This window comes from Trachemys scripta, chromosome 13 (genome assembly GCF_013100865.1).
Source record: "Trachemys scripta elegans isolate TJP31775 chromosome 13, CAS_Tse_1.0, whole genome shotgun sequence".
Classification (NCBI taxonomy): Eukaryota; Metazoa; Chordata; order Testudines; family Emydidae; genus Trachemys; species Trachemys scripta.
Window position 1 is genome coordinate 42,844,138 of NC_048310.1, and position 20,608 is coordinate 42,864,745.

General features: G+C 45.9%; 1 protein-coding gene across 1 annotated transcript in view; it reads left to right on the forward strand.

Moving 5' to 3' along the window:
* Positions 1-20,608, forward strand: part of KCTD19 (potassium channel tetramerization domain containing 19) — a 58,398-nt gene that overhangs the window by 36,924 nt on the left and 866 nt on the right. The window contains exons 9-16 of the mRNA XM_034788814.1: positions 559-701; positions 1,525-1,608; positions 3,071-3,179; positions 4,426-5,068; positions 6,065-6,145; positions 15,221-15,403; positions 17,776-17,930; positions 20,352-20,453. Of these exons, the coding sequence (XP_034644705.1) occupies positions 559-701; positions 1,525-1,608; positions 3,071-3,179; positions 4,426-5,068; positions 6,065-6,145; positions 15,221-15,403; positions 17,776-17,930; positions 20,352-20,453 (1,500 nt within the window). The remainder of the gene's footprint in view (positions 1-558; positions 702-1,524; positions 1,609-3,070; positions 3,180-4,425; positions 5,069-6,064; positions 6,146-15,220; positions 15,404-17,775; positions 17,931-20,351; positions 20,454-20,608) is intronic.

Genomic DNA, 20,608 nt, shown 5'->3' on the forward strand with positions numbered 1-20,608 from the left:
GTAACAAGCTCATGATATAAATCAGTGGTCCCCAAACTGTGGAGTGTGCCCCCCTAGGGCATGGAGAAACATTTCAGGGGGCACATGGTAGGACCCGGGCCAGCCACCGAGGGGTGGGAAAGGAGTGCCACCCAGCCCAGCTCAGGCCCCAGCCCAATTCCAGCTACAGCTCCTCTTCACCCCCAGCCGCACCTCCAGTCCACCCCCAGGCCAGCTCTGCCCTTATCCCTCTCCCCCACCAGGCCAGCTCTGCCATCAGCCCAAGCTTCTCTACTGAGCCAACTGTGCAGTAATGGAGGAGCGGGCACAGACAGATTCCAGTACTGGTAAGAGGGGGCGTGACAGGAAAAGTTTCGGCACCACTGATATAAATGAACCCCATTGGCAATCGAAGTAGCATCATGCTCGAACAACTCGCTCTACATTTAGCTACATTCAACCTTCCCTGGCTAGAAGGAGAGTTGCTTTGATATGAGATTTGGAGGGACACGGTGGGAAGAAGACAGGTCTTAAAGTAACCCTGACTTCCTAAGGTACGATATATATTTATTTCTCCAGTGTCCAGAGCTCCTGTCAAACTGCAAAAAAGTTTATTGGATCACATATGGTCAGAGTCTCCTAATCCATGGAGATGGGCAAATATTTCGACACATTCTCAACTTCCTTAGACTTGGCAAGCTGTTTTTACCATCTGAATTTAAGTAAGAAAAGAGAGATCATGCATTTTATTAGTCTTATTCCAGATATCTATAGGAAAAAAGGTATTAATCTCTTATTCAACCTATAGGTTTTCTGATTTACATGGTGATTAAAGTATTAAAGCAAGATTTTTAGTTCCAGTAGTATTTATTATCAAATTCATACAGCAACATTAGTGTTAAAAAATTAGCATAAGGCTTTGTGAATTTAAAGAAAACATGAGCAAATAAATTGTAGCCAATAATTTATTCACCAAATTTAGCTTCTTTTTTCTGTGTGCAAATTGACTGCAAACAGGTTATGGTTTACTTAAACTCGTTTGTTGTTCAAAATTATTTGCTGTATGATTTCTACAAATAAATCGTGCTCTGTTGATTGTTCACGAGCAGTTTGTTTTCAGTGTTAGGTATTCAAAGTTTGAACTGTTTTTCTCAAAAGAGTTCACATATTTTGGATATCTGGAATGAAATTCTGGTTCAACTGAAGTGAATGGAAGTTTTGCCTTGACTTCAGTGGAGCCACAATTTCACCTTTCATTCTTTGGGTTCCCAACTTGAGATACCTATATGTCATCCAAAAAACAAGGCACCCAAAATTCGTAAACACTTTTGAAAGTTTTGGCCTATATTTTTTCCATGTGTGAAAATGGATTGCATCAGTAGCATAATAAAAAAATGACTCAAGTTAGGGAGAGTGCATTTTGCACGATCACTTTGCATTGTTGATTACAGAAGAGGATTTCAAAAATTGACTAGTATTTAGAAAAGATCATCTGAATGTATTTGAGAGAATTACTGTACAGTTAAGTTTATTTACAATTTACAGAGAATGGTCTCTATTTTGTCAAGAAGCAGAGGAGTACAGAATTCCTTCTCTTTTTGAAGCACTTTATCAGTGTGATGGATACAGGTAAAGAAGATGCTTGTCTATTTGCTATAGTTTCATAGGCTCATAGATTCCATGGCCATAAGGGACCATTGTGATCATCTAGTCTGACTTTCTGTATAACACAGGACATAGAACTTACCCCCAAATAATTCCTTTGGAACTAGAGCATGTTTTTAAAAAAAAATCAAATCCTGATCTAAAATTTTCCAGGGATGGAGAATCCACCACAATGTTTAGTAAATTGTCCTAATGATTAATTACCTTCACTTTAAAAAGAACACCTTATTTCCAGTCTGAATATGTCTAACTTCAGCTTCCAGCTGTTGGATCATATTATACCTTTCCCTGCTAGATTGAAGCGCCAAACATTTGTTCCCCATGTAGATATTTAGACATTGTGATCAAGTCACCCTCTAACCTTCTCTTTGTTAAAATAAATAGATTGAGCTCCTTGATTCTATCACGAGGCAGGTTTTCCAATCTTTTAATCATTCTTCTGGCGCTTCTCTGAACCCTCACCACATTTATCAACATCCCTCTTGAATTGTGGACACCAGAACTGGACACAGGATACCAGCAGTGGTTGCACCAGTGCCAAATATAGAGGCAAAATAACCTCTCTGCTCCTACTTGAGATTCCCCTGTTTATGTATCCAAGAATCACATTAGCCTTGTTGGCCACAGCATCACACTGGGAGCTCATATTCAGTTGATTATCCACCTGCCCCCCCGCAATCGTTTTCAGTCTCCCATCCTGTAAGTATGGCCTGTATTCTTTATTCCTAGATGTATACATTTACATATATTAAAACACATATTGTTTGCTTGAATTCAGTTTACCAAGGGATCCAGATTGCTCTGCATCAGGGACCTGTCCTCTTCATTATTTACCATTCCCCCAATTTTTGTATCACCTGCAAACTTTATCAGTGATGATTTTATGTTTTCTTTCAGGTCATTGATAAATATGTTAAATAGCGTAGGCCTGCAGGATCCCATTAGAAACAGACCAGTCCCTGTTTACAATTACATTTTGAGACCTATCACTTGGTCAGTTTTTAATCCAGTTAATGTGTAACATTTATTTTTGTATCATTCTAGTTTTTAAATCAAAATGTCATGCAATATTAAGTCAAACGCCTTACAGAAGTCTAAGTATATTACATCAACACGATAACCTTTATCAACCAAATATGTAATCTCATCCAAAAAAAGATATCGAGTTAGTTTGACAGGATCTATTTTAGAATAACCCATGTCAATTAGCATTAATTATATAGTCCACCTTTAATTCTTTATTAATAAAGTCCCATATCAGCCACTCCATTATCTTGTCTAATAATTCCCCAATAATTAAAATTAATATAAAACTAATTTTAACATTCATCAGAAAGCACACACAACCCGACAACCTTAGGCTGTCCCTGGAAAAAAATGCAAAGGTTTACAAATGTAGTAAAACTGAAAAATATTCATTTTGCAGATTGTGGGTCAAAAAACATGAAACTTACGCTGAAGCTGCTTTTCCATTTAGAAGATTAAATATTGTGACTTGGGATAAGGAGCGTGAGTTCAGCAAAGACCCAAAAGAAGTAAGATTTTTTTTCAGAAATACCTCAGAACACTACGTTTTAAAAAACAGTTCAGACCTGAATGTTTAAATTGTCCAGTTGCAGCTTGGGACAAGTTGTCTTACCTCTTATTGCAAAATTATCAACAAAAATGAAAGTCCTGAAACTTCTACGTGAAGAGGAAATCTTTATTCCAAAAGTGCAGTCATTTCTGAGAATTTACTCACATCAAGGTGCCAGTAGCAGTTCACAAAAAATACTGACATTTCTTTTATAGAACCAGGGGGGCTGGAACCATTTGTACAGTGGGGGAGCTGAGAACCATTGAACCAAACTGTAAACCTGTATATGATGGAAACCCCTTCAAGCCAGGGGGTGCAGCAGAACCCCCAGCCTCTCGAGTTCCAGCACCTATGTATAGAACCACAGGTTTCTGAGCATCAAGAGATACAGATTCAGGGTAAAACAGCTGAAGGTATTTTCTTGAACTGTTACAGAAATGTGAGAGGGTTCCTTCTATAACAGGAGAAAGAAAATCTCAGTCATTTGCAGCCAATTATTGTAGTTGGGCTTGTTTGGATAGTTTTTCAGTGTTCAGGTGTGTTTAGATAGCTTCTGTGCCATTGCCTTTTTGAGTTCCCAGAGCAATTTGTGCTTCTTTTCTGGAGTAAACATGCCTGATCAAGGCCTGTCCAGTTTGCCTCAGGGAAGGCTACTTCCTGTCTCAATGTCCTCTGTGCTAGGTTTTTAGTTTGGACCATTAAGAACAGGCACACTTGGCCCTACTCCACATCAGGCAGAGGGGACTTGAACCTGGGTTTCCATCTCCTGGGTGATTGCTCTAACTAATGGGTATAAGGGTGGCACTTCCTCCACCTGTGTCTGTTTTATGCAGGGTCTCGTCTGGTTGGCACGCTCTGAGCATGCCTACTGGATTGAACCGCACAGGTGCGATAGGCAGGGGAACGCCTAGTTGGAGAATTCCATTGGGCCTTTGGCATGAGTTGCCAAAGTGGATCTAGCCCACAATGTCTAAGTACCTCTGTGGGCTTAGCTCTGGTATCATGGGCAAGGTTCAGGTGCTCAGAATGACCAGTTCTCAGGTCCTGCTGCCTCACAAGTTTATGCCAATACAACTTAGACCACAAAATGGCCCTGCTTATGCAGTGCTAAAATATCAGTGATCAGGTAAGGCAAAATTTACCTTTCATTTGGGGCAAATAAAAAGAGTCATTTAAAAATAACCACTTTTCACTCCATTTTTTAGGAACATTCCTACACTGCTGTGGATTTCAGTAACTGGTGTGTTAATACCTGGAGTAAAATAAAAGACATGCAGGATAGCAAAGGAGAGAATGAGAAGTATACCAGAATGATTTCACAGAGCAGAGGGACAAAACGAAGGAATAAACCTGGAGGATATCATCAGTCTACAGACATCCGGGGAAATTCCAGCTATTGTAAACATTCAGCAAGCCCTCCAAGGAAGAAAGGGGAAAGAGGCAATTTAGCAAAAAAATCAGAAAATAGAAACTCAGCCACTCCCATTCAGAAATTAATTTCCCTGGTAAAGGAATGGGACATGGTGAACTCCAAAAGATGTGAATTCCGGCATGTGATGATATCCAACAGTAACCTTGCAGATAATGTACCTTGTCATAAAACACTTGAAAATGGGGGTGACATCAAAGATCCTGCTGGCAGGTCTCCTGGAGTTCAGGAAAACGACCAGACTATTCAAGCTGCGTTCAGTACTGAAGAGAAACATTCGGAGCAACACACATTCAAACAGAATTTGCCAATTACCCTAACTGCTGAAAAACACAGATTCAGCACCATAAGGGAGACTTACCCAATGGAAAAAACTGCAGCATTCAAAGAGTGGAGGGGCCAGGAGCAAACAGAAAAAGGTAAGTGTCATGTGCTCATTGCTTTAACAATGGCAGGAGAAATTAACTAGTAAACGTGATACTTAAACAAACTAGAGACGTCTGGTGATACTGATTAACCAAAAAGAAAGGTCAGGATGAAAGAATCTCACCTCTTCCTCTTGCTCTCCTACAAACCAGAGGGGTTCCCACTGCAGTTAGAGGCAAGCACTCGAATGACTAAATTCACCCCTGTACACAGCTCTGACCTATGCCACTTGAGGCCCACTTCAGCTTCCAAACTAGGGGCAGAGGTACACGTAAAACGCTGCACCAGTGCAGCCGTGTTGCAGTAGCACTTCAGGGAAGACACTAACTATGCCGACAGGAGGGCTTCTCCCGTCGGCCGTAGCTCTGTTGATGGAAGAGGCGCTCCCATTGGGGGTTAGGTTGGTTTAACTGCATTGCTCAGCGGTGTGGATTTTTCACACTCCTGAGCGACATAGTTCTACCAACCTAATTTCCTAGTGTAGACCTGGCCTAGGGCTTGAGTGCGACTGAAGTGGGGCACGCTCCTTGTGCTGACCCACAATGTGTAAACGAATGCAGATTGCTCATAAGGGGTACGAAGGTGGTGAAGGGCAAATTTCCTTTTCCTTCAGAAAAGCTTTCTAGATTCCCCAGTACGTATTAATTGTGATTTATTTGTATTCCTTTATCGTGTGCCAGATTTTAAAATGAAAGCCCCTTCTGCAGGGATATGAGCATCAAAGCGCCTGGTGTCGCACTGCTCAGCCCCTGCTGCAATACGTTTTGCACCCTGGACTCCTCAGCACCTTGCAGGAGTGGAGGCCTGCGCCTGAAGTTCAGAAGCCTGGGGAAACAATAATTAATGTGTCTTGGGAACTGCAACATGGGAGGATGCACCTGGGCTGCAAGATGTAAAAAAGATTTGAGAAGAACCGGAGATTAAATGGAAGGAGCTGTGCGAAAAAGACCCGATTTCTTATTTGTGTCACGATTTCCCCTCTCTAACAGATCCTCACCCAACCCATCCCAGGCTAAAGCAGCTTGAAACTGGCATGTTCGGCGTGGGGATGAGCAGTAGCACTTGCCCAGGTACCATGTCCTCTTCTTAAGTAACTACTTTCAAATTATGATTATTTATTGAGGGCTGTCTATCAGTGTACACACCACTGTGTAAAACAGAGAGAAAGACATGGGTCCCTGCCCCAAGGAGCTTAATATAAGACCCAATGCTGCAAAACACCACCGCCCGGATTCACAAAGGGATGTAAGCATGGAGATGCTGAGCGTCACAATGCCTTACTTTTAGGCGCCTAGAAAATCACACAACACTGTAATCCACAAAGCCTGAGTTCAGTGTCCAGGCTCCTTTATCCAACCCCCCGGCCCCGTGGCTGCGGGGGAGAGGGAACAGCAGGGACCGTCCTGTGGGCCGGATATGGCCCGTGGGCCGTAGTTTGCCCACCTGTGCTATACAGTGTATGAGGAGAGGAATGGGATCTACAAAAGCCAGCACGTTAGGCGGGGAACTGCCTAACCTAGCCAATGGGAGATGCCTATGAGAGATGTGTGCTAAGCCCTGCCCCTCTCATGGAGATAGGTACCGAAATCTGGGCTGCATAGAGGCACCAAGCTTTGCTAACAATTCATGAACTGTGGGAAGGCAGATGCTCCTCCACCTAATTAATGTGAGGGCCTGTGTGACGGGTCGGATCACAGAAACCCTGTGGGACTGCCCTGAGACTACCTCTGAGCCTGTTTTCCCCACCAGCTTAGGACTTCAGTGCCCTGCCTGGTTGTGCCAGACACACTAGCCTGCAACAAACACAGACCCAGGTCTGAACCATGCCCCCAAAAGCTGCAGGCTTAACTGAAAACAGCTTGAGAAGTGTTCCTGTCTCCAGCACTCAGATACCCAACTCCCAATGGGGTCCAAACCCCAAATAAATCAGTTTTACTCTGTATAAAGCTTACACAGGATAAACTCATAAATTGTTTGCCCTCTATAACGCTGATAGAGAGATATGCACAGCTCTTTGCCCCCCGGGTATTAATACATACTCTGGGTTAATTAATAAGTAAAAAGTGATATTATTAAATGCAAAAAGTAGAATGTAAGTGGTTCCAAGTAGTAACAGACAGAACAAAGTGAATTACCAAGCAAAATAAAATCAAACACGCAAGTCTAAGCCTAGTACAGTAAGAAAACTGAATACAGATAAAATCTCACCCTCAGCGATGTTTCAATAAGCTTCTATCACGGACTGGACGTCTTTCTAGTCTGGGCACAAGCCTTTCCCCTGGTACAGTCCTTGTTCCAGCTCAGGTGGTAGCTAGGGGATTTCTCATGACTGCAGCCCTCTTTGTTCTGTTTCAGCCCCTTATATATCTTTTGCACAAGGCAGGAATCCTTTGTCCCTCTCTGGGTTCCCACTCCTCCTTCGAAATGGAAAAGCACCAGCTTAAAAATGGATTCCAGTTCAGGTGACATGATCACATGGCACTGCAAGACTTCATTACCCACTTGCAGGGCCGGCTCCAGCTTTTATGCCGCCCCCAAGTAGCGAAGCGAAAAAAAAATTTAAAAAAATAAAGCCGCGATCAGTGGCAGTTCGGCGGCAGCTCTACCGCACTGCTTCATTCTTTGGCGGCAATTCGGTGGTGGGTCCTTCCCTCCGAGAAGGACTGAGGGACCTGCCACCGAATTGCCGCTGAAGACCCGGACGCGCCGCCCCCTTTCCATTGGCCGCCCCAAGCACCTGCTTCCTTCGTTGGTGCCTGGAGCCGGCCCTGCCCACTTGCCAGCACACATGTATACAGGAAGACTTACAAGTAAACAGAGCCATCTGCAGTCAATTGTCCTAGTTAATGGGAGCCATCAAAATTCCAAGCCACCATTAATGGCCCACACTTTGCATAATTACAATAGGACCTAAGTTATAGTTCATATTTCTAGTTTCAGATACAAGAATGATACATACATACAAATAGGATGACCACACTCAATAGATTATAAGCTTTGTAATGATACCTTACAAGAGACCTTTTGCATGAAGCATATTCCAGTTACATTATATTCATACTCATTAGCATATTTTCATAAAATCACATAGAGTGCAGTGTCACAGCCTGATCAAGTAGGCATGCTCAGAGGCCACCTAGATCTACACAAAAGAGCTGGGGAGGAAGGAAGCAGGAGCAGCTCTCTTATGATCTTTAGCCCAGTGGCTAGAGCCCCACCAGGATGTGAGGGATCACTGGTTCAAGCCCCTCTACTGCCTGATGAGAAGGGATTTGAATGAGGAACTGCTGTCTCTCAAGTGCATGAGCTCGGAGGCAGGAACATAGATGCCTAGGTGCCAAGTGAGTTTGTGTGTCTACAGAGGTAGATGGCTGTCAAGCAGGAGTTTTGTGGATTTCAGTGGAGCCTAAAAATGGGATGTTTTTGTAAATCCGACCCTAAGCTTCTCTTGTGAGGGGCTGAGTAACCTCAATTGCTCTTGACTCTATTGGCATTGAGGACACTCAGTTCCCCAAGGAGATGTTCAGCAATCCATAGGGGCCAGACAGAGAGAACAACGAGACACGTCCACCAGATGACTTGAGAGTGGGCTAATCTGAAAATGATTCTTTGAGTGGCTCTGCGTATTCACACTTATGGTAATGTGCCGCCCAGGTCAGCCTAGCAGTAGAAACACTTCTGAGCAGTGGCCGTTAGAGCACACGCATGCGCTCTCCTTGCCCTCCCCTCAGAGTCCCTGAATGTTCTGAGGGTAAGGCTATATAAGGGGGCACAGTCTTTTCATGTGTTTATGGTTGCTTTCCATGATAATATTTCACCTGTCCTGTTTATGTAACACTTTAAAAATCAGCAAAAGGGTTATCTAAATAAAATTTATTATGAAACAAAAGGCAAAAAACTATTATGTACATAGTTTAGTCCTATTCAATGTCTACTCGGCGCTTCTTGGCTTGTCTCTTGTATTCATTAAATGGAGCATCTCTTGTCACTGTCCAGCAATAATCTGCAAGCATTGATGGGCTCCATTTGCCCTGATAGCGTTTCTCCATTGTTGCAATGTCCTGGTGAAATCGCTCGCCGTGCTCGTCGCTCACTGCTCCGCAGTTCGGTGGAAAAAAATCTAGATGAGAGTGCAAAAAATGTATCTTTAGTGACATGTTGCAACCAAGGCTTTTGTATGCCTTGAGGAGGTTTTCCACCAACAACCTGTAGTTGTCTGCCTTGTTGTTTCCGAGAAAATTTATTGCCAATAACTGGAAGGCTTTCCATGCCGTCTTTTCCTTGCCATGCAGTGCATGGTCAAATGCATCATCTCGAAGAAGTTCACGAATCTGAGGACCAACAAAGACACCTTCCTTTATCTTAGCTTCACTTAACCTTGGAAATTTTCCACGGAGGTACTTGAAAGCTGCTTGTGTTTTGTCAATGGCCTTGACAAAGTTCTTCATCAGACCCAGCTTGATGTGTAAGGGTGGTAACAAAATATTCCTTGATTCAACAAGTGGTGGATGCTGAACACTTTTCCACCCAGGCTCCAATGACTGTCAGAGTGGCCAATCTTTCTTGATGTAGTGGGAATCTCTTGCACGACTATCCCATTCACAGAGAAAACAGCAGTACTTTGTGTATCCAGTCTGCAGACCAAGCAAGAGAGCAACAACCTTCAAATTGCCACAAAGCTGCCGCTGATGTTGGTCATAGTTTATGCACCTCAAAAGTTGTTTCATGTTGTCACAGGTTTCCTTCATATGGACTGCATGACCAAGTGGAATTGATGGGAAAACATTGCCATTATGCAGTAAAACAGCTTTAAGACTCGTCTTCGATGAATCAATGAACAGTCTCCCCTCATCTGGATCGTGAACGATGTTGAGGGCTGCCATCACACCATCGATGCTGTTGCAGGCTACAAGATCACCTTCCATGAAGAAGAATGGGACAAGATCCTTTTGACGGTCACGGAACATGGAAACCCTAACATCACCTGCCAGGAGATTCCACTGCTGTAGTCTGGAGCCCAACAGCTCTGCCTTACTCTTGGGTAGTTCCAAATCCCTGACAAGGTCATTCAGTTCACCTTGTGTTATGAGGTGTGGTTCAGAGGAGGAGGATGGGAGAAAATGTGGGTCCTGTGACATTGATGGTTCAGGATCAGAAGTTTCATCCTCTTCCTCTTCCTTGTCTGACTCAAGTGAGAATGATTCTGGTGCATCAGGAACCGGCAGTCCTTCTCCGTGGGGTACTGGTCATATAGCTGATGGAATGTTTGGATAATGCACAGTCCACTTTTTCTTCTTTGACACACCTTTCCCAACTGGAGGCACCATGCAGAAGTAACAATTGCTGGTATGATCTGTTGGCTGTCTCCAAATCATTGGCACTGCAAAAGGCATAGATTTCCTTTTCCTGTTCAACCACTGGCGAAGATTTGTTGCACCAGTGTTGCAGCATATGTGTGGGGCCCACCTCTTGTCCTGAGCTCCAATTTTGCAGCCAAAATAAAGGTGATAGGCTTTCTTAACCATAGTGGTTATACTGCGCTTTTGTGATGCAAAAGTCACTTCACCACAAACATAGCAGAAGTTATCTGCACTGTTCGCACAAGTACGAGGCATCTCTGCTCACTTTGGCTAAACAGAAATGTGTCCCTTTGCAAAATCAAACACTGACAAATAAGAGAGCATGACACTGTATGATTTCTAGAGCTGATATAGGGCAATTTGTTCAGCAGAGTGATGTAAGCTTCGTTATGATTGCATCATCCGTGACTTCTAGGAATAACATGATGCAATTCATATCATGTATGATGTAATACCAGCTTCAGATTGCATCATTCATTGTTTTGCCTAAAAAGCAAGTACTGTCCAAACCCAGTCATAGATTTATTCATAGATCCAGTCAAAGATGTATTTTAGTCATTTCTGGTTTCAATTGAGATCCCTTCCCTTTATAACTCACTCATCCTCCGCCATTCCCAAGTCAAGGGTCGTATATACTGACCCAATAGCATATCTTGAAAACTAAAGCCAGTCAACAATTTTAAGCATCGTTTTCGTTCTCAGTGACCCAGAATTAGTAAAGTTTGACTACATTTATTTCAGAAGCATTTTGGCTGTAGAGCAGTGTTATTAATCTTTCTCTGGATCCATCTATGCCTCCTCCTCGTAAGACTCCTATAGGATAGCCAGGCAGATCTTTCTTGCTTTTTGTCTCTCTTTACCTTCCAAGTCCATTGCTATCTTTGTTGAAGTCCATAGCAGCTCCGAAGTCAGATATTCAGCTAGAGGAGGATAGAGCAAGAGTTAAGAGACCTGATTCGTCCCAGTTCATGCCTCTTTAGCCCAGGTTTCCACACTTCTTTTTTCCTCCTGCTACAGGCATGTTCCCAGATCCCAGCTACTGGAAAGAATGGTAATCCTGCGCTCTAGGGCTTTATTATATTCCACCACAGGAGGTTCTGAATCACCCACCATATGGAGATGGACTTTGATACTGGTTGTGATGGGTGTTCACCCCACACTTGCCCCAAAGGGGTTAACGGAGGCCAGATGGGCCAATTAACCTATTAGGCTACAAGCTGGGAGAATTAAGGCTTAGAGGAAAGCCCTAATTAGAGGAAGCTCATGTATGCAGGAACAGGTGGGGCTTCTATAAAGCCAGGGAGCTGATAACAGAAAAGGGCCGCAGGGACGTAGTCTGCAGTCATTCCCTAGGAGAAGGGAAGTGTGTTTGGAGGCTACAGAACTAGGGAGCCTACAGTTACTCCCTGGGAGGAGAGAGTTGAGAGGCTGGCAAACCCAGAGAGGAGCGGAGAGCCAGAAGGTAAGAAAGGGGCTCAGGGAAAGGCAGTAAGGTCCAGGAGGGAACAGACCTTGTCTGCTGACTAGAGGGTCCCTGAGCTGGAACTCAGAGTAGAAAGTGGGCCGGGTTCCTCTGCCAGCCACTGGGGAAGTGGCACCCTGGGGCAGTGAATGGGAAGACTGCCTGAGACTGCAAGTGAAGAAGAGACTTTGATACCCTGGAAGGGGGAACCACGCACAGTGACCTGGCCAAAGGGACAAGTCACGAAGAAGGAGCATCCTGAGTTCCAGCTAGTGAGAGAGAGAGAGAGCGAGCGGCAACAGAGTGTACAGCAAGTAGCAGAAGGGGGCCTTGGACCTGAAAAGAGCTGATTCCCCAGAGCGGCCAGGAGGAGCTGGCCCTAGTGGTGAGTGGACCCCATGACACTGATTTGTCACTGGACGAACATGTGAGTGTAGCTTCTGCATTTTCCCCTTCAGAGGCTGCTTTGCAGTATCTTGATCTGGTGGCTTGCATGGCATCCACACTGAACCTACCTCCTGTGCAGGAAGCCTCACATCCAGGGTTTGATATTCTTGGGGCTCCTGTCCCTTCTTGGGATCTTCATTTGGTTTGATCTATGCTTATGAAGCCACCTTTTGAAACCTTGGCAGAGAATCCATTTTTATTGTTGCTATAACATCAGCCAGAAGGGTGAGCGAGTTGCATGCCCTAATGACTGCTCCATCATTTACAAGATTTCATAAGGACAAGGTGGTTCTTAGACCTGATCCCAGGTTTGTGCCAAAACTAGTGTCTGATTTTTCATATGAATCAGATAATTAATTTACCAGTATTTCCCCCCCAAATCACATACTAATATATGTTACATACTTTGGATGCTGGAAGGGTTCTAGGAGATTATTTAAATAGAGCTACAAGATTTTGGAAGTTCATCTAGGTTGGTTGTTTCTTATGCTGAGAATCCTGTGGGTCGTGGTGTATCTGTGCAGCCTATTTACAGAGGGGTTAGATAATGTATCACCGAATGTAACAGGTTGGTGACAGTTCCTGGGCCTACTGTTGTAAGATATTATTCAGCTCTTGCTTACCTTGAACATGGCCCTACTGGGGAAGTCTGTAAGACTGACTTGGAAGTCGGTCAATTACCGAACATAACGCTTTGGATTTGGCTTCAAAAGCAGATGCCAGATTAGGTGGAGTGGTGCGTGAGTCTTTATTTCATTACGACTCTGATTCCCCTTTCTGAGTTTTTCAGCCCTGCTGGTCAAACTACCCATAAGTGGGAATATGCAGACTCACACGAAGAAGAGGTGGTTACTTGCTTGTAACTGCAATTCTTTCTTCCGCCACCTTTCCTCTCTTTCTCAGAGTCCTGTTATGATTTGTATGGGTTAGCGGGGAAGGAACTGAGGGGGTAGAGCGCACTTTCTCAGAACTTTTGGAAACCCGGAAGTGAGGAGTAGGAGGAGGTGCACATGTGCTCTAATGGGTAATCGTTGGAGAAGGTTCTACCACTAGACTGCGCCAGGCAGCATGTTACCATTACTGTGACTATGCAGTCCTCCCAGAGAACTCTGGTTACAAGTAAGTATTCTTCATTTATGTAGTGCTGCCTGTTGGTTGTACAGGCATGCGTCTTTCAGTGTCACATATTTTCAATTTGGTGGATGATTGCTGAGGTGCTCCGCAGAAGATGGGATTTGAGTAAACTGAAAAAGCCTCTATGAGTTGTATGCTTCTGAGTTTCAGATGCAGGGCATTACAGCAAGCCCAGAGCACACAATTACTAGTCTTGTGCTAGCCTGAATTGAGATAAAAAGAACAGGAGTACTTGTGGCACCTTAGAGACTAACACGTTTATTTGAGCATAAGCTTTCGTGGGCTAGAACCCACTTCATGGTATGCATAGAATGGAACCTATAGTAAGGAGATATATATATATATACACATACAGAGAACATGAAAAGGTGGGAGTTGCCTTACCAACTCTAAGAGGCTAATTAATTAAGATGAGCAATTATCAGCAGGAGAAAAAAACTTTTGTAGTGATAATCAAGATGGCCCATTTCAGACAGTTTGACAAGAAGCTGTGAGGATACTTAACATGGGGAAATAGATTCAATCTGTGTAATGACTCAGCCGTTCCCAGTCTCTGTTCAAGCCTAAATTGGTAGTATCTAGTTTGCATATTAATTCAAGTTCAGCAGTTTCTCTTGGAGTCTGGTTTTGAAGCTTTTTTGTTGCAAGATTGCCACCTTTAAGTCTGTTACTGAGTGACCGGAGGGGTTGAAGTGTTCTCCTTCTGGTTTTTGAATGTTATGATTCCTGATGTCAGATTTGTGTCCATTTATTCTTTTGCGTAGAGACTGTCCGGTTTGGCCAATGTACCTTTTCATGTACTCTGTATGTATATATATTTCCTTACTATAAGTTCCATTCTATGTATCCAATGAAGCGGGCTGTAGCCCACGAAAGCTTATGCTCAAATAAATGTGTTAGTCTCTAAGGTGCCACAAGTACTGCTGTTCTTTTCGTGGATACAGACTAACACGGCTGCGACTCTGAAACCTGAATTGAGATAGGCTCAACAGATGTCAGGCTGTAGTGAGAACATTTTGCAAGTCTCTGCTTGCAATGAGCTACTCCTGGGGAAAGACTGAAAGAGCTACAGCTGTTTTCAAAGGCACCTGGTGGAGTTGGGGAGGGTGGAGCAGGTCCTGCCTGGGGTTCACCTGATCTCAGTTCAATTTCTGTCTTAGCTGAAAGCTTACGGCATGCTCCTGCACATGTCACACAATGAAACCTGTGCATTGTACAAAGGGGGTGCTAGCACTGCCTACCTCCTAGGGGTGGTGTAAAGGTAAAATGTATTAATGATTGCAAAGTGCTCCGGTACTATGGTGAGGAGGCCCATATGATTACCTCAATAGCTAGGACTCTCTAGGCTCCTTTGACCATCCCAAGCTAACTCTGTTTGGGCTTGGTTAAGCAATGACTAAGGGAGCACATGAGAACCATCACTAAGTATTTCCAGGATTTCAATACCAAGGAGGGAGAGAATATTTGTGGGTTTGTATCTTTGGTTTGTAAGCTCTTTGGGGCAGGGGCTGCCATCTGTCATTTATCATATGGTTGTTCTGTGCCTCACACCAGACTGGTAAACTCTAGGTGCTACTTCAGTATAAATGTTTAATAATAATTCATTAATAATAAAGGGGTACAACTAGGAGTAAGGGGGTGAAAATGCTGTGCCTCTCATTTTCTGTTAACAGACGTGCTAATCCTATTAGAAGTTTTACAGGTTATATTGTCTGAAAATCCACATATTTTTTTATCCCCAGAAACAACCGTCAATGACCAAACCAACATGGTAACCAAAGAATTCAATAATGTAGGATTCATCCTTAAAGTCGAACATCCTCCAGTTGTAGGCAGTGATGGCTCTTGCACTTGGCATGAAGAGAGTGTTGTTTACAGTGCTGGCATCAAACCGGCTAATTCAAACAGTCAACCAGTGGCTAGAGGTACAGTAACACTGAAAAGAACTGGAAAGCTGGCAGCTTATTTAGCGTTTCGATGGTGCCACAAGGCTTTTTGGGTGAAAACAAATGCCTCTGATACCTTTTCCTGGTCTATAGTATGAGGAGCTAAGTGCCAAACTTCTTGGTAGCACTTTTATAACTATTCTTGTTTGGTGTTTGCGCTGGCGCGAAGGCCAATAAGTTTATATCATTAGTAGAGGGAAGACAAGACGAGATGACAGTGGATATATCATAAATATCCTAAATCCCTAACAAACTATAGCTGTGTGTAGTCACAGTTGGTTAGAATCAATCAGTCCTAGCACTTACAGTACACCCCGAGTTGTAACTGACTGTTCCCCAAAGGGCAAGTGTGACGGGTTCCCTGCAGGGTGCCACCTGGAACTGGGGTACCACTGAGCCCTCTCACTTACCAGCCTGGGCTCCCTCTCACACCGTGCTGCTGTGACAAGCTGTAGACCACTTCTGGTCCTACGCTCCCACCAGCGTTTACACAGGCAGGGACGCACCCAGCTGTAGTTACATGCATGCTCCAACCAGCTACTGCATGAACCAGCAATAGAGAGGCTACAGCCAAGATAACATCCAGTTCCCAGGCACGCACCCCCCGCTGAGTATAAACCCAATTTTATACCGTGTTGCACTGCACAGGGATCTGTACAATGCAAGCTCGTAAATGGGTCGCCTCTCCCTCAATATGTTAACCACACTGAGATTTCCCCCCAGACACTTCACTGAAAGGCACGCCGGTTTCGAGAAAGCAAAAAACAAGTTTATTAACTACAAAGGATAGATTTTAAGTGATTATAAGTGATAGCAAACAGATCAAAGCAGATTACCTAGAAATAAACAAAATTGCAAACTAAGCCTAAGAGACTAGAACGACTGGATATGAATGAGCAATTTCTCACCCTGGCTGATGATACAAGCAGTTCACCAGGTTTCCATAGACAGGCGAGAAATCCTTTTAGCCCGGGACCAGCACTTCCCCCAGTTCAGTCTTTGTTCCTCGGGGGTTTCCAGGAGTTCTCTTGTGTGGAGAGTGACGCCACTAGATGATGTCACTCCCCACCTTATATAGCATTAACATATGGCGGGAACCCTTTGTTACAAAACCAGTTCCCAGCCCAGTTTGTGGAAAGATACAGGTGCCCAGAATGATCAGTACCATGTGGTCTGGTCACATGCCCTCGCTGAGACATAGCAGCCATAACTTACAGGCCGGCTGAAACCGTTACAGGAAGACGAAGCTTTTCCACAGCCCATGGTCTTCGCTGATGAGCCTTCAGCGCTGTCTGGCTTCATCATTGCTGTACCTGAAAGGCTGGCTGGGGGTGTGGCCAGAGGAAGCACATTTGAAATACAGAGCCACAGTCAATCTCCATAACTTCAGATACAAAAATGACACATATTCAGCAATTCATACCTTTTCCAATGACACCTTCCATGACCCATCTTGTACAAACAGCATCATCATTATGCCATAATCATATCATACTAATATTACTGTGATGAATATGGGGTGTAGCGAGAGCTCCCACTCCCTGCTCCTGCAGTACAAGCTACAGGCCAATTTATAGCTTGAGTCCCCACTGTTAGTGCCTGGCAACTAATAAGCCAATCACTAATCTCTTCACCTGTCAGTGAGTTTTGGGGACTACCGGGTAAGGTGCTGTCCAGATTGCAGCTGCAATGCGCTCTTTGTGCCTTGCGAGAAGTCCAGCGGGGCCAGCTCTGGGGCCAGGGCTACACACATGCACACACGTGTCCCTGAGAGACCTCGCCAGGTATGTGTACACCCACCCAGCTGCTTTCCTTGCCAGGTCCCTGCAGCTAAATTGCTGTAGCCGCTGTTGTACTAGCCCAGCTCCGTAGCAGTCCGAGTTAAATGGATGGTGTGACAATTCAGTACCAAGTGGAAAACTTTTGTTAGAGACGTTCTGCTGTGGCAGAGGCTTTACTGCTTGAAACGTACTGAAGCTGTTTGCTAGCTAATCACGGTGGCCTTTTCACGCTCCCCAACACTTCAGCAGGCAAAGCTGGAAATCACAGACTCACAGAATATCAGGGTTGGACGGGAACTCAGGAGCTCATCTAGTCCCACCCCCTGTTCAAAGCACAAATATTTTTAGCAATCAAAACAAGCCAGGATAGAATCCTGACATCCTTGCTCAGTTTTTACTTGGCAACGCTCCCATTGCCCCTGGATCGGCACATGGAGTATTACAGGATTCTGTTGCACCCAGGACAATGCAGGCAGGTGATCAGTGGCCAGCTAAATGAAAAGGGCTGGCGCTGGCACGCCGAAATAGGGTGGCTAATTCTGTATGTTGTGTTTGACACTCTCCTTGTAGATGTTGTTTTCCTAAGTTTTGCTTTGGCACGGGAAGAGATATTTTATGCCAGGAAGTGCCACTGTTTTCTGACTGACATCATCCTGAATTCCATCAGGCAGAAGGATGCCAGAGAGATCACAGCCAAAGTTGTGAGGCTTGTGCACAGGCTTTGGGTAGGTATGATTTCCTAACCGTGCTGAAGCGAGGCCAGGTACTGAGGTGCCTAGTGCGTCTTTCTGGGCCTACAGCCGCCACTGAGGTGCCACTGACATTTAATTAAAGGTGCCTAAGTCCCCTGGCACCTACGTTTCTGCCCGGCAGCTTTGCAAAGCTGCCTAAGGGGTGATCTGCTCCCGCAGCTAACGCGCGGCTCAGTCTAGTGCCAGTAACAGCCCCAGAGGTGCCGAAGCAGGCATCTCAATCTAGGAGGGGAACGCTTATCTTGCCACTGGGGCGTGATCCCATAGGCTTGCACTAAGCTCACTGGCCACCTCCCCGGCCCCCATCAGGCCCCCAAGAGGTGGCAGGAGCAGCAGTGTGCCTGCATAAAAGGTAGCCAGAGGCACAGGGAAAGGTAGGGGGAGTGTCAGAGCGTTATCAAGCATGAGTAGGAGAGAGAGATTCGGCTGCTAGGACTTGGGCTACTTAAGTGGCTGAGCTGGCTTAGCTGCTTAACTCCAGGAGGGGGGTCCCGGCTGTGAGTCACGAGCTGGAGGAAGAAAATCCCGCCTCGGGCTTGTGGAGCCAAGGGGAAGCGTAGAGACCCACTGTCCAAGGCAGCACGCTCCCCTGGGCCAGAGGAGAGAGGAGATGCAAGGTATCACAAAGGCACATTTCCCAGTGGAAGCAGTGAGTGCAGAAGCTCAAACTGCCGGCACGAGACAGAGCATCTGGGGCTAGATCCACAAAGGGACCTCGGCACCTAACTGCCACTTAGGCCGCCGAGTCCACCATTCCTGAGAGCCTCAAAACTCCCGCTGAGATGCTGCCTAACCCCGTAAGCACCTAAGTTACTGCTGGCTAAGGCCCCCAGGTGGCTACATGTCAACCCATGTGCCTGCACAAAGCCACTGCTGTCCTACCACCACCAAACTGCTCAGCACCCTAGTGCACCCCTAACCCCTGGCTGGATTCCAACCTGGGCGGTCCCCCTGCCCAGCTCACCGGTGGGGCTTCAGCAGGTGGGCGTGTTTTGAGCATGCTTAGGCTGCACGAAAGCCTGCTGGGGACGAGCACATTGGGACTTTGGGGGCAGCTGTTGTCCCAGTGCAATGGTTAGGGCATGCAGCTATGATTGGTTTTCAACTTCCTGCTCTGGCTGCGTTAGAGCAGTGACTGGCAGCCACATGCCCCGCCTCCCAGACGCATGCTCTGCACATGGCGCTCTCCTAGTGAAGCCATTCCACTTTGTATAACTAACTAACTAGTGGGTGGGCCAGAGTGAGGGTGACTGTAGCCTGGTGGGCAGGGCACGTGGCTGGAGTGTGGGAGACTAGTCAAGTCCTAGCTCCAATGTAGGGCTTTGAACATGGGCTTCTCCATACCTGCTGAGTGCCCGGCTCTCTGGGCTACTGGCTGCAATGGGGGGTGTGGTGGGTGCGGGGCTCTGGGTTTGTCGCTGCCCTGGCCCCCCACTCCAGGAGCAGGCTGGGCTATGAATCCTGGGGAGGGAGGTGCCCAACTACCCTCAAGGGGCAGAGGGGTTCGGATTCCTGCTCCGGGTGCTGGCTTCGGGAATTGCTTGCGTAGGGTGTGTTTAACACTGCAGCTAGGCACCTGACTCGGGCTCGCGGGGCTGGTTACTTGCGTTGTAGCCCTTCAGGCTGGGGCTGGAGCTTGGGGGGTAGGCCCCTGCAAGGTGGGATGGTCCCAGAGCTGGGGCTGGACCCCAGCCCCAAAGTCTACACCCCAATTAAACAGCCCCTTAGTCTGAGTCAGCTGGCCAGGGCCAGCCGCGGGTGGCTAATTGCAGTGTAGACACCTCACGCCCCGTGTGCATTATAGGGAGTATGGGAATGACACTGCATGGCAAGGAGACGAAGGCTCTCTGTGGCTCGAGCCCTAGGCTCCCACACCTTGCTGTTCAAGGCCAGGCCCTGGGGAGCGGCGGGGGCCTAGCACCACACCTCTAGACCTGCGGGTTTGCTGTGGGCTGGCCAGGGGTCTATGGCTGGATACGTCATCATGGGTAAATCTGTTGCTCTTCCCTGTTTGTTTCTTAAATCACTGCGTGCCCCATGTCAGCGAGGGCTGGGGTGAGCAAAGCGTGAATACCTGCCCCCACCACTTTCCTGCAGAGACCCGGGAGGCTGGGCGGTTCTGGGAGCTGGCTTGGAAGCAGCGCCTTTGCAATGGCCAGTTTTAAAAAAGTGTTTCCTGTCAGCCTGTGGCGGCCGAGTTGCTTCTCACACGTCAGATCTAAGAATGTAGCAGATCTGCCACTCTGGGAGCAATGCGTTTTCTCTCCCCGTCCTGTACACATCAGTAGTACTGGGGGCCACCAGGGCTGGAGGCAGGTCTGCACGTGACTAAGCCTGAGGCTCGTTGGCAGGACCAGGCGAGAGTCCTGCTGAGACAAGCTTCTTTTACATTAGACCCAACAGATCCCACCAAAGGAGTTTGTTGCTGATGTCCTGAACACAAAACCTTTTAACGATGACAGACACGTTCATGAAAAGCTACTTAGATGGGTGGAAGTAAGTATAGAGCATTCAAAAGCCTTGTGTTATTACAGAAGACAGACTATGCTGAACAAATTTACCAGCTTTGATATTAGTTTGTGGTTTCCTTGTGGGATGGTTGAACTAGGAGCTAGTTTGCAGCATATACTGATAAAAGTTGTACCGATGTT